The sequence below is a fragment of the Chiloscyllium plagiosum genome, unplaced genomic scaffold (assembly GCF_037043375.1).
Source record: "Chiloscyllium plagiosum isolate Xiang-an unplaced genomic scaffold, Cpla_swu_hap1 HiC_scaffold_34, whole genome shotgun sequence".
NCBI classification, from domain to species: Eukaryota; Metazoa; Chordata; class Chondrichthyes; order Orectolobiformes; family Hemiscylliidae; genus Chiloscyllium; species Chiloscyllium plagiosum.
This window is the reverse complement of record NW_028270172.1, coordinates 8556734-8570903: the sequence shown is the minus strand read 5'-3', so window position 1 is coordinate 8570903 and position 14170 is coordinate 8556734. Positions and strand designations below refer to the sequence as shown.

At 42.4% G+C, this 14170-nt stretch overlaps 1 protein-coding gene across 1 annotated transcript; it reads right to left on the bottom strand.

The window, feature by feature from the left end:
• Nucleotides 1-4635: 4635 nt before the first annotated feature.
• On the bottom strand, nucleotides 4636-6209 carry mc4r (melanocortin 4 receptor). Its single transcript, XM_043718980.2, has one exon. It carries the CDS (start codon nucleotides 5865-5867, stop codon nucleotides 4869-4871), a length of 999 nt encoding a protein of 332 aa, XP_043574915.1. The 5' UTR covers nucleotides 5868-6209; the 3' UTR covers nucleotides 4636-4868.
• Between the last annotated feature and the right edge of the window lie 7961 nt (nucleotides 6210-14170).

Genomic DNA, 14170 nt, shown 5'->3' with positions numbered 1-14170 from the left:
TGCCCCCTAGTTTTGAACTCCCCCACTCTTGGGAAAACACCCTTGCTGTTCACATTACCTATGCCCCTCATGTTTGAATAAACCTCTACAAGGTCACCCCACAATCTCCTGCCCTCCTGTGAAAAAGGTCCCAGCCTATCCAGCCTACCCTTATTGCTCAAACCCTCCAGTCCAGCAACATCCTAGTAAATCTTTTCTGAACCTTCTCCAACTTAATAATAGCCTTCCTATAACAAGCCGACTAAAGCGGCACACAGTACTTCAGAAGTGGCCTCACCAATACTCTGTACAGCCTCAATATGATGCCCCGACGCCTATATTCAAAGGTCTGAGCAATGAAGTCAAGCATGCCAAACACCTCTTAAACTGTATACCTGCGATGCAAATTTCAAAGAATTATATACCTGAACCCCTGGGTCTTTCTGTTCTACAACACTATCCTGGGCCCGACTATATGTGTATAAATCCTGCTCTTGTTTGTTTTACCAAAATATAACACCTCGCATTTATCCAAATTAAATGCATCTTCCACTCCTCAGCCCATTGACCCAATTGGTCAAGATCTCTTTGTAATCTTAGATAACCTTCTTCACTGTCCATGATACCACCAATTTTGGTGTCACCCGCGGACTTACTAACCATGCCTCCTAAATTCTCATCCAAATCATTTATATCAATGACAAACAAAAGTGGATCCAGCATCAATCCCTGTGGAACACCTCTGGTCCCAAGCCTCTAGTTCAAAAGACAACGCATAAAGCTAATTTTGTATCCAATTGACAAACTCACCCTGAATCCCACATGATCTAACTTTACCAATTAGTCTACCATCTGGAACCTTGTCAAAGGCTTTACTAAAGTCCATGGAAGCAACATCAACCGCTCTGATCTCATCACATAGTTTTTAACCTGAACCCTTAGGTCTCTGTTTGACAATGACATGAGCAAATCTTCATCCAGGGAACAGTGAGTCTGTGGAATTCTCTGAGATAGAGAGCAGTTGATGCCAAAACATTAAATGTTTTCAATCAGGAGATAGATCTAGTTCTTGGGGCTATAGGGATCAAAGGGCATGAGGGGAAAGCAAAGAGTAGGTAATGGAATTTCATGATCGGTTATGATCATATTGAATGGTGGAGTAAGCTCCAAGGACTGAATGATGTACTCCTGCTTCTATTTTCCATGTTTAGGAGTTACAAAGATTTGACTGTGTGAAATGGGTGAATGGTTCATGCCAGCATCTCATCCACTTAAAAAAGTAATCCATGCCTTTGGACTATTTCCAGACCAATCTTCGTCTTCCCCCTTAAAACTATACAGGGATCCCACTTCTATCTCTCTTCCCCAAAAGCATTGGGAGTAAGATCATTGAATGTTTTTTTAAAGGCAGGCGTAGATAGACTCTTAGCTGACAAGGGAGTCAAAGGGTAGTAAGGTAGGCAGGAAATTGGAGTTAAGACCACGATTGGGATCCTATCGAAGGGCAGAACAGGTCTGAGAGGATGCATGGCCAATGGACTGTCCTAAGTCGAATGCTTTGCTGCCTGTGTATGCCCCAAATTAGGCTAAACTAATCTCTCGGTCGAAAGCTTTATGTAAACTTAAAATATTCACGCACATGTGCACGCGCGTAAGTATAGAAAATGCAGACAAAATATTTCAACGGAAATACAATGTAAAATCTTGCCTCTTCCTTGTTCTGTGCACCCTATATCGACAGCATTGTGGATGCTCCCTTCATTGAACACAAGAAGCTGGGGTAAATAGGTTTTCAGTTTCTCAGGGAGATTAGGGATTTGGAGAGTAAGTGCGAAAGGAGGAAGTGAGGATTAGATTAGATTCCCTACAGTGTGGAAACAGGCCCTTCGGCCCAACAAGTTCACACCAACCCTCCGAAGAGTAACCCACCCAGACCCGTTTCCCCTCTGACTAATGCACGTAACACTATGGGTAATTTAGCATGGCCAATTCACCTGGCCTGCACAGCTTTGGACTGTAGGAGGAAACCGGAGCACCCAGAGGAAACCCACGCAGACACGAGGAGAATGTGCAAACTCCACACAGTTGCCTGAGGCTGGAATCAAACCTGGGACCCTGGTGCTGTGAGGCAGCAGTGCTGACCACTGAGCCACTGTGCAATCCCAATTAGGGCTGCAGATGCTGGAGAGTCAGAGCTAAAAAGTGTGGCGCTGGAGAAGGACATATGCCCAAAATGTCAACTCTCTCTTGCTCCTCGGATGCTGCCTGACCTGCTGTGCTTTTCCAGTGCCACACTTTTCGATAGTGAGTGGGAAACGGGAGTTGAAATCAAAAATCAGTCTTGATCATATTGAATTATAGGATCATACAATACAGAGGAGGCCTTTCATTCCATTGAGTCTGCACTCTAAACACTGTACTAAATTTATATTTGTCCCACTTTCCATAGCACTGTAGCCTTGAAGGTTATAACTTAAATACTTTTTAAAGATTGTGAGTTTACCACCTCAAGTACTTTCCCAGGAATAGTGGAGAAGATTCAATAGGCCATTCCTGTGCCTCCTTTTGGTCTTTTTCTAGATCAACACCTTGTCTCAATCCTCTGGCTTAAACAGTAAAACAAAAAAGTTTAAGTATAACCACAAGTGAAAAATAGAGCTAAAATTGGGCTTTCCTGTGACAGGATTGAGCTAACTTCAGACAAGAACAACAGTGAGGAATAAATCATCACATTCATACCAAACAGAGAAGGTGTCAATTAGCTCAGAAGGATGATTTGCGATGTAAAGTGATGCTAACAGTGTGGGTTCAATTCCTGTACTAGCTGGGGTTATGATGAAGGACTCACTTTCCCAACCTCTCCGCTCACCTGCAGTATGGTAACCCTCAGGTTATACCATCACCAGCTGTATCACTCTATGAGAGAGCAGCTCTCAGCTCTGCTAAGACTACATTTTGATAAGTACGTGAATAGGAAAGGTTTGGAGGGATATGGGCGATGAACAGGCAGGTGGGACTAGTTTAGTTTAGGATTATGACTGTCATAGACTGGTCGGATCAAAGGTTTCTGCCCTGTATGACTCTGTGATTACTGTGACATTGCTAAACAACAATTCCGTTTCTCTGGAAATAGATAAATGTTTCACAAAACATTTGATTTTTCAGAACATTTATTTTATGTTTTTATACATAGGTGATACTGGATACCTGATAAAAAGTACATAGCAGCAAGTGAACATATTTTAATAAAGCTTTTGCTAAACTCTGTCTTGGTTCCAGGGTTGATTGTATGGTAACCAATGCTTCACATAAATAAATTCATAAATAAATGATCAACAAGGCAGCCACACTGCACTATCGTTATTGTATGAAGAAAGTCAATTAAACAACATGTGCCGTCGCCAGATAAACACTAAGGTACCGATACACAGCGGATGATGTTGAAATACAGTTGCAAAGGCAGTTTGTCAGAGGAGAACAAAAAGAGAAGGAGAAGGGGATTGGCAGAAGTACATAAAGGAGGTAAAATCACAAGGATACACAAAAAGATCGGGATGGAGGGAGTGGAAATCACTGGATGGTTCTCTGAGAGAGCAGGCAAAGCCATGAGGGGTCGAATGGCTTTTACCTACTCTCTTTCATTCTATGATTCCACAATCTTGTGATATAACAGTTTGTAATAAGCTGCAGTAAGTGAGCTAAACAGCCTAGCAGGTTTCTAATCAAAACATCAATAGTTAGAAACCACCATGAACACAGATGTTTGTGTAATCTGAGTTGGAGAGAGCAGTCTTTGAAAGGAATTCTCAAGGCATTCGAGTTGAGTTGCTTCTCTCCAGCCTGCACAATTGCTAAAGGTAGTGTCAAAGACAGCACATTCCAACTGTAGCTCTTTTTAATTCAGTAACAGCTTCTATATTCATAGCAATAAGAAAAACATTTGAATTATGCATTGTCGATGATATTTTAAAAGCATTTCTGAACACACACATTGCCAAAATACATTCACTGAATGATGGAACAAGGGGAGGGGAGTCAGTGCAGCTTCTGACAAATGAGGGACAGCTCTATTCCCCCTTCAAATCTTCTTATCTGGGTCTCCCTCAGAACTCAAAGATGTCTGCCTCACCACGCTGATCAAGAAGTTTCTTGTTTTGAGCTAGAAGGTTCTAGATTTGGTCAGAGGTCAAGGATTTAAATTCATTGGCAGGGTAGTGAAGGGAAGGAATGGGAAATCAATTGGAAAAGTACTTGATGAGAATCGATTTGTAGGGTTATGGGAAAACAATTGAAGTGTGAGGCCAAATTGGATGACTTTTGCAAAATGCTAGTCAAAGCATGGCTGGTAGAATGGCCTCCTTCTGTACTCTGCGAACTCTATCATTCCATTCTAAGGTCAGTCAGCCACAGTGAAATGACTGAGCTTGGCTGTTAGGGAATGCTACAATTAGCCTCAATGTCCTAGATTTAGGGGGATTAAAACCAGCCTCCTCTTTCCCTCCTGATTGCTAAATGGTAATATCTGATAAACAAGGGCTTCAGTTGCACATGAAACCTCATGAGCCTCATGAGACTTTGCGCCCCCCCCCCACCTCGCTTCCCCTACCATCCAAAAGCAATCACATTTTCTCCTAATACTCACTCTCCAGGCTCAAATCCAAGGAATACTCATTGACATGAAGCATGAGAGATGAAGATAACTCCAAGAAACAACCAACACTTTCAGTGAAGATAACCGAGTCATGGGGAGGAAATAAGAAACTATGGTAAAGTACAGAGGAAAGCATCAACCTTTCTTTAGGGAGCAAGGAACTATTTCCTCCCTCTACTGAGATGTCATGCAGCACAAAACATCTTGTGATGGTCTGACTGCTTTCCCTCTAGTTATATCAATACTTATTTGTCAGGTCACAAATTCCATGCAGGCTGTAGCAGCAAATTATTTCTTGGAAAGTCTTCCGCATTTCCTGACTGCGGAAAGCATAGATGAGAGGATCGATGACTGAGTTGCACATGATAAGGATTAAGTACATGTTGAAGTGCGACATGAAGCAGAGGCAGTACGGGTTTCGGGGGCAGGAGACTATGAGGATGAGGTGCAGGAAGAAGGGAGCCCAACAGACGACAAAGACACCGAGGAGGATGGTGAGGGTGATGGCCCCTTTCATGTTTGCCATGTGGTGGATGGCACCGTTGCCAGGCAGAGCGGCAATCCGCTTGACGTGCAAGCGTGCCAGCATGAACATGTGAACGTAGAGTGAGACCATGAGGGCGAGCATGGTGAAGAACATTGTGATGAGACAGATGACAACTGTGGTGCTCTCGGAGTAGACGATGAACAGAATCCCCGAGACTGTACAAGCCATCCAGATTCCAGCAATGACCGCCAGTGCCCTTCTCACCGTCATGATGTTGTGGTAGCGCAGCGCGTAGAAGATGGTAATGTACCTGTCGATGGCAATGGCCAGCAAGCTCCAAATGGAGGCGAGCAGAGAGGTGCAGATCATGGAGTCCAGCACATTGTCCATACTCTTTATCAAGCTGTCCCGAGCAACAAAATGCCTACTCTTCAACATGGCGATGAAGATTGTCTCCCAGGCGTTGGACACGCTGACCAACATGTCGGCCACTGCCAAACTGCAAATGAAAAAGTACATTGGCGAGTGCAGGTTCTTGTTCTTGATGATGGCGGCGATGACCAGAATGTTGGCCAAGAGGCTGATGATGCCCAGTGTGAGGAAGACCTCCGTTGAGATCCACAGTTGCTCATAGCAGCCTGAGGAGGCACCATTACTGGGTGAGGCATTGGTGCTGGTGAATCCTGGGAAACTCTGGTTTCTGAGGTTAGGGGTCTCCCGTATCCAATGATTATAAGATGAGGAGTTCATGCTTGTGGCAGACTCAATCCCTTGTCTCCAAAAGAAGTAAACGCTGTTCACGTTGGCATTTTAGCATCGGAAATCCAGCTCAAGACTGAGGTACATTCATTGGTTGTATAGTCTTGAAATTGCTTCTGAAATGAGGAAGGCAGTTTCTGAAACCAACTCATCATGAAATTGTCAAATAAATTGCTAAATTACCCTGGCTCGCATCGTTTTACATACAATATCTTTAATCAGTCCTTCCTAGATTTGCATGTGTTCACGTCCATTGAGTTCACCTGCAGGAGGCTGCAAAAAGATTCCTTTTCTTTGTCCTGTTCCAGTGTCGGTAGGTAGAGAGGAGACAAATCTTTCTTTAAAACAGCCAGAGTCAGGGAAACAACAGCAAATCTATGTGTCCTCGCCTGGAGATTTAGCAACGAATGAATTCCTTTCACATTTTAACAAATCGTACAAAACTGTGGGAAGCAACATTCCACCCCTACACTGCAGTTCAGCCTATCACATGCTTGGCTAACTTGACTGACAACACTGTATGTTAAATATTTAAGGAAGGCTTCTGCTTTTAGCTGGTGCTGCTGATCTATTCACAAAGACTTTATAAATTACGCACATTATAAACTAAAGCCTATTTGTCATACCAATTGCAGTATAATTGCATTAACTTGTGCTGTTTCTTCTCCGGTCCCCAGTAACCCAAATTGTACCTGAGTCCCAAAGCTTACACCGAAAGAATTTGCACAATTTAATCAGTTTTCATAGTAAAAGCCTTGTGTCCAAAGTTAGCTCCTGCTGTCCATCAAGGAGTAGAAATTGTTTTGTTTCCTTTGTTCCACACTGCTCAGTGAGCATGCTTTTAAAGTGTACTGTCTGTGAGCAGTTTTGTTTTTGTTGCTTTCTTCATGTTTTGCTTCTTTTGTTAAGGTTACTTAAACACGAAAGAAATAATCCGTTCTGCACCATAGCGCACGAAGGTGATTTGTGAATAAAAACAAGAAGAACTGCAGATGCTGCAAATCAAAAATAAAAACAGTAGTTGCTGGAAAAGCTTGGCAGGTCTGGCAGCATCTGTGGAGAGAGATCAGTGTTAACGTTTCAGTCAAATGACCCTTCCCAACTCTGATTGCCCTCCACAGATGTTGCCAGACATGCCTAGTTTTTCCAGCAACTTCTGATTTTTGTTGTTGAAGGATATTCGTGATGTGTGATGAAGACAGCCCAGCAACTGTGGAGCTATGAGCTGGGGATGTGTCTAAGAATGTAAGTATTTTCAAGACTTGTGCAGAGATATAATATGCGTTGTAGTTGGGGGGATATGAGTTGGACCACTCTTGGATATACAGAATTGTCTATCCCATTCTCTAACATCTCCACCGACCACATAACCCTTCAAGAACTTTGTACTCCTCCAGTACTGCTGGCCTCTCATATGTTCCTGAGTTTAGATTAGATTCCCTACAGTGTGGAAACAGGCCCAACAAGTCCACACCGATCCTCCAGCGAGTAACCCGCCCAGAGTCATTTCCCCCTGACTAACACACCAAACAAAATCCAATTTAGCACGGCCAATTCACTTGACCTGAACATCTGTTGGACTGTGGGAGGAAACCGGAGCACCCAGAGGAAACCCACGCAGACATGGGGAGAATGTACAAACTCCACACAGACAGTTCCCCGAGGCTGAAATCAAACCTGGGTCCTGGTGCTGTGAGGCAGCAGTGCTAACCACTGAGCCACTGTGCTGCCCTGCAGAGTTTAATTACTCTACGATTGAGAAATGGACTCAAATCTGTTAAGGCCTCAATCAGGAATTCCCTTCCTTATGCAGCACCTTCCAAACCCATGGCTGAAGGACAAAGAAGGACAAAGGCAGCAGGTACATGGGAACATCAAGGTCCCTCCAAACTTGGAAATATATCAATGGTCCTTCACTGTTGCTGGGTCCAAATCCTGCAATTCCCTCCCTAAGGACAATGTGGGTCTGCACCCAGTACATGGATTGCAGGAGTTCAAGAGGCAGCTCACTACCACCTTCAAAGGGCAACTTGTGACAGGCAATAAATACTAGCTCAGCCAGCGATGCCCATATTCCAAGAATGGCAAAAATAAATTACTCTGCCTCTCTATCTTTCTTTCCTCCCTTAAGACCCTCCTTCAATTTCCTTTGATCAAGTGTTTTCACATCCATTTCAGTAGCCCCTGTGGCCCAGTGTCAGATGTTGTTGATGGTGCAGGTCAGGGCATTTCACTCTGTTAAAGCTGCCATATAAATGCAGATTGTCATTGTTATTCTGCAGATTACCAACTACCCAGATGATTGACTTTGGTGGTTAAATGGCAAAAAAATCATTGTATGTTAACCTGCCCAAAATCAGGAAAATGTGTGCATTGTGAAGCCTAACTAGTGCATCTTCAAAGGAATACTCAAGGCAATTACCAAGAAAAGAGATTTTTGACAAAATACGTGGACATTAAATTGAGGGATGCAGTTATGTGTGAGTCAACTCCTACAAAGACTCAATATAGTCATCTTACTGAAAGGCATTTCTGACATTGTTTACTGAGTGGCTGGAGATTGTATAAAACCCTTTGGGCTATATTTGCCAGGGTACATCTAACATGAATTGTAAATGTGCATTCTGAGTAGAACCTGTTGGGGTGAAATGTAATGAGGCTTCTCTTGAATTGAAAGAAACCAATCTGTATTGTACCTGAAGGAGAGGTGGTGACATAGTCATAATGTCACTAAAACTAGGGTGTCATAGTTTAAAAATGAGAGGTCACTTGTTTAAAACAAAGATGAGGAACTTTTTTTCTTTCTCAGAGGGTTCCCTTCCTCAAAAGACATTGGATGCAGAATCTTGAGATATTTTTAAGGTAGAGGGAGGTAGATTTTTGATGTCTAAGGGGAATGAAAGATCATCAAGGACATGCAGAATGTGGAATTGAGGTTAAAATCAGATCAACCATGGTATTATTGAATAGCAGAACGCATCTGAAATCCTAAGTGGCCTCCTCTTATGCTTTGTTTGTAAGTAGGCATGTACCAGTAAATTTATAATGCCAGGCAGATTGTTTTACCAGTCTTGGTTTGAATCCTGCTGTGGCAGATGGTGAAATTTGAAACCAATTTTGTTTTTCAAAATTCTGGAATTTAAAGCTCATTTAATGGTGACCATGTGGCTACTGTCAATCATTGGAAAAACCCATCACTGTAAGGAAGGAAATCTGCCATCCTTCTGTATCTGGTCAAATGTGACTTCAGACCCAAATGGGTGGGCAATAAATGTGATATAGTCTGAGATACCCACCTCTCACCATGGAAAGGAAAAGCAATGTCAAATTAAACATCTGTAATGTTCTTCCACAAAATCTTACGAATAAAATTTATTCTTGGTAGAATAAACCTTCTGGAATCTGAAGCCAAAGGTGCAATATTGGCTCCACCTAATTGCAGAACCAATGGCAGTTGCTAATCCCCACAGCAAATCCCCTCTCTTGCTCATTTCCCCTTCCGATCATTAGCCCTTCCTTCTGGGCACCTTTACCTCCCAATAACATTCTAAGCCTCCCAACCTCTGAGTTACTCTAGATCATTTCCCACCCCCTCCCAAAATTTCCCTGCAGTAACCTCCTTCCCACAAACTATCCATTGACCTCAAGAAGCAAAACAGCTCCTTACATCCTTAATAGTGTCAGGAATCACAGCTCACACTCACTCCCTCACAAGTTTCACTCCTAAAGCATGTTCTGGCAATGGATCAGAATCCCAAAGTAGTATGAAACTTCCTTTTGCTGTCAATTGTAATATTGGTTAATTTTAAAAGGATGGCTACTACAGGAAAACAATGGATTTCAATATACTGCCTGTCTGACAAAGTCTTGTGTAAAGTCAGTGGAATATTGCACAAAAAATTGTTCAGGGAACTTGAAAGAAAGAGAGGTGTTAGAATTACATTATAGGAAGCATGTGGAAGCTTTGGAAAGGAGATTTACTAGGATGTTGCCTGGTATGGAGGGAATGTCTTACAAGGAAAGACTGAGGGGCTTGAAGCTGTTTTCATTAGAGAGAAGAAGGTTGAGACATGACTTAATTGACACCTGTAAGATAATCAGAGGGTTAGAAAGGTTGGACAGTGAGAACTTTTTACCTTGGATGGTGATGGCTAGCAAGAGGGGACATAGCTTTAAATTGAGGGGTGAAAGATTTCGGAAGATGTCAGAGGTAGTTTCTTTACTCAGAGAATAGTAAGGGTGTGGAACGCACTGCCTGAAACTGTAGTAGACTCACCAACTTTAAGGGCATTTAAATGGTCATTGGATAGACATATGTACAAAAATGGAATAGAGTAGGTTAGATGGACTTCAGATTATTTTCACAGGTCAGCACAACATTGAGGGCTGAAGGGCCTGTACAGTGCTGTAATGTTATGAACATATGTTTGATGAGAGATTAACAAGAAGGTAGGGTTGACTATCTCTCTCATTTTGGAAGAAAGTCACCTCTGGCAGGTATGTCTGTTTCATTGTCCAGGAATGACAGGTGTTAGAAAGCCAGTTTCAACCCTACTGAAGTGGTCTAGTGGCACTGAATGCATTCATGTATACCAGCCTGGTCACAGTCATAGAGTTATCCCCTAGTTACCCCAATGTTACAAGTAAAGATTCTTCCTGAATCAGAGGGCCACAAACCAGTTAAAAGGAAACAAGAAAACAAAGCAAACTCTGGAATTCAATCATGGTCAATAGGTGTTAGAACTACAGAATCTCAACCTAAATGCAAAATGGTGGCGAAGCTGACTGATTACAGAACAATTTTAATACTACTGTTTATCTCCACTGAAACTGCTTCAATATTACACAAACCATCCTTCATGAATAGTTCATCGATTGGTCTATATATCACTTCCTCAAATTGATCATTTTAGACTCATGTTTTCTTTCTAATCTGTATGTATGCTTTTTGTGTTTCTAATTCTTCTTACGCTGAGTAGTTAATAAACTCATGCTTTCCGTTTGTTCAATAAAACTTGGTTGAGTTGACACCTTTCAAAATGTAAGTTCACAAGGTCAGGGAGGAAGATTTTTTGAGGGGAGAGATTCTTTCTCTTGTCAGAACCAAATGAGAAGGTGGGTGAATAAAACAGGGAGGCAGTTTACCCACCCTTACCCCCAGGGTATCCCTCACAAACTTGGGATCCTTGTCTGGAGTCTGGGTGTAAGAAACTGAAAACCAAAGGTGCCTCAGGCTCAGGGATTCCTCCCAGTTCACACAAACTATTTTCTAGGCCTCAATGCTTCTGTTACATTTCTTTCAGGTGACTCAGCTCAGCCAGCTGGGTGGCTGGCAATCAATGGGGACAAGAAGGACTGCAGATGCTGCAAGTCAGAGTCAATAGATGTGGAGCTGAAAAAGCACAGCAAGTCAGACAGCATCCAAGGAGCATCCGGGCGGAAACATTGACTCTACTGTTCCTCGGATACTGTCTGACCTGCTGTGCTTTTCCACCTCCACACCTATTGACTCTAGCTGGTATGCATTGCAGAAAGATATCACCACCGTGGGTTCAATTCCCGTACTGGCTGAGGTTTCCAGGAAGTAATCGCTTTCTCAATCTCTCCCTTCGCCTGAGGCATGGTGACCGTCAGGTTAAACCATCAGCAGTCATTTCTCTCTCTCTAATGGGAGCACAGCCTTATTGTCTGATGATGCTTCCTTTAAACACTGTTTATATAACATTCTTCATCAGGAATTGGATAAAATTACCATAACAGCTGCAACAAGCAGAAGAATCCCATTTGGCCCTAAGTGACTGAGTCCAACATGTGTATTCCACACCAGTCTCCTCCCATCTAACCCAATCAGCATATCCCTCAGTGCCTTTCTCTGCCATATAGTAATCAGCTTTCTCACCACAAGACTGGTTCAATCTATTCCTGTAGTCAGGTGATCCACTCTGTATCTTGACTGGGGCAGCAAACTCTAAGTCTGAGATGCCAACAAAGAAACCATAGCAACACAAACCTGAGGCTGGAACCTTTCTCTGAAGATGGACTTTGACTCCTCATACAGAATTAACAGCATATTCTCAAACAGGTTATGTCCATTTATCCTTTATTTTTGGACTTACTGGGTCAGTGCACATTTTATGCTGTAAATCTCAATGACAAAGAGTAAAATGTAATGAGTGGAAGATAATTACAGTTGCGGTCAGACACAAATTGCAGGCGTTGGATATTTATTGAAAGATTTGAATGGAATGACACAAGTTTGCCTTTGAATTTATCATTTGGTTAATTAAATTACTCAATTTCAGAATCACTAAACCAGAAACATGAGTTGAAGACACAGACAACAACATTTCTAACAGTGAATTGTAGTAATTAGAAATTAAACAACCTCTTCCCTCTGTTTTAGAAATGATCAAAAGTAATTTGCTTTAGAAATCACATAGATTGGTAGGTGAATCATTCAAAAGTAATAAAGTAGGCTGGGCAATATGCTGTGCAATATTGCTATTTACAGCAGGTTCCTATGTTTGCATGGGTTCTAAACACAGCTTTTGATATGTTGAAACCAGCATTGTTTAAAGTGATGGAGGATTTTGCTTCAAGCATTTGTACAGGTAGATTAGATAGTGCAGATTTCCTGTCTATGGTTGCTGAAGGATGCTATGCTGAATTTCGAGTTGTAATATCAGAGATTTAATTTAATAGGAACAACTTCTCCAGTCAGTGCTGTCCAGTAATGTTAGTGACAGATACAGTCATCCTTACATTTGAAGATACACTTCCATGTCACTTGATTAATTTGAATGTGATACAAGCCATAATGGTGCAGTGGTAGTGTCCTTACCTCTGATCTAGGAGACCCAGGTTTGAACTCTGCCTGATCAGTGGTGTACAATAAAGGTAAAACACCTGTAGTCTGACTGAGTTTTAGGGCTGCCCTCTCATTAGGGAGAGAGTTGATGAGTCATTGTAACAGGGTCAGCCAGGTGAACCTCACAGAATATGAGTTTCCTGATTCGGGCTGTTAATCTGGTCCAATCAGAGAGACCTAGCTGACAGATGTAAACAGAAGTGTCAGGGTTCAGAGCTGGCTCTGAGGGAGCTGGGTCAGTGTCATGTAACTGTGCACCTGTAAATAAAGGGTGACTTGGTGATGGGATATCAGCTGTGTGGAGTTATTTCAGACTGGTGATGGTTTATCCTGAGGGTCACCATACCTCAAGTTCTTCACAGTAACCTCAGCCAGTGTGGGAATTGTTAGCAGCTTGCTGCATTGCAAAGCAAACATCCAGCCAATTGAGCTAACTGGCCTTCGAGAGGGCATTGTATGGTCATTTGGATAGAAATGGCAAACTTGGATGTGGGGAAAAGGCAAGATATTGACATTAGATCATAGGACGGGGCAGACTCAATGGGCCAAATGGCGTCTTTCTGTACCGTAATAATTCTGTGATTTTTTGTGATTCTGTCTCCTGATTTAAAAATCACTGAAAACAACTCACAGACTCATAGAGTCATTGAGTCATACAGCAGGGAAACAGACTCCCCTGGTCCAACTAGTCCATGCCAAACATAATCCCAAATTAAAATAGTCCCACCTATCTGCTCCTGGCCCATATCCCTCCAAACCTTTCCTGCTCTTGTATCTATTCAAATATCTTTTAAACATTGTAATTGTACGCCCATCCACCACTTCCTCAGGAAGTTCATTCCACACACGAACAACCATCTGCATAAAAATTTTGCCTCTTATGTCTTTTTAAAATCTGTCTCCTCTCACCTTGAAAATGTGCCCCCAGTCTTGAGATCCCCCATCCTAGGGAAAAGATAATGACCGATAACAGGAAAATCAATTCCTGATGAAGGGCTTTTGTCTGAAACGTCGATTTTCCTGCTACTCGGATGCTGCCTGACCTGCTGTGCTTTTCCAGCACCAGTCTAATCTAGACTATGATTTCCAGCATCTGCAGTCTTCACTTTTGCCTAAAAGACAATGACCACTAACTCTATCGACACCCTTCATTATTTTATAAGCTTCTATCAGATCGCCTCTCAACTCCTACGTCCCAGTGACATAAGTCCCAGCCTATCCAGCTTTTTTTTATAACTCAAACTTTTCAATCCTGACACCATCCTGATAAATCTCTTCTGAACCCTCACCAGCTTAATAATATCCTTCCTATAACTGGGCAACCAGAACTGGACACAGTATTGCAGAAGAGGCCTCACCAATGTCCTGTAGAACTCCAACATGACATCCCAACTCCTTTACTCAAAGGACTGAGCAATGAAGGCAA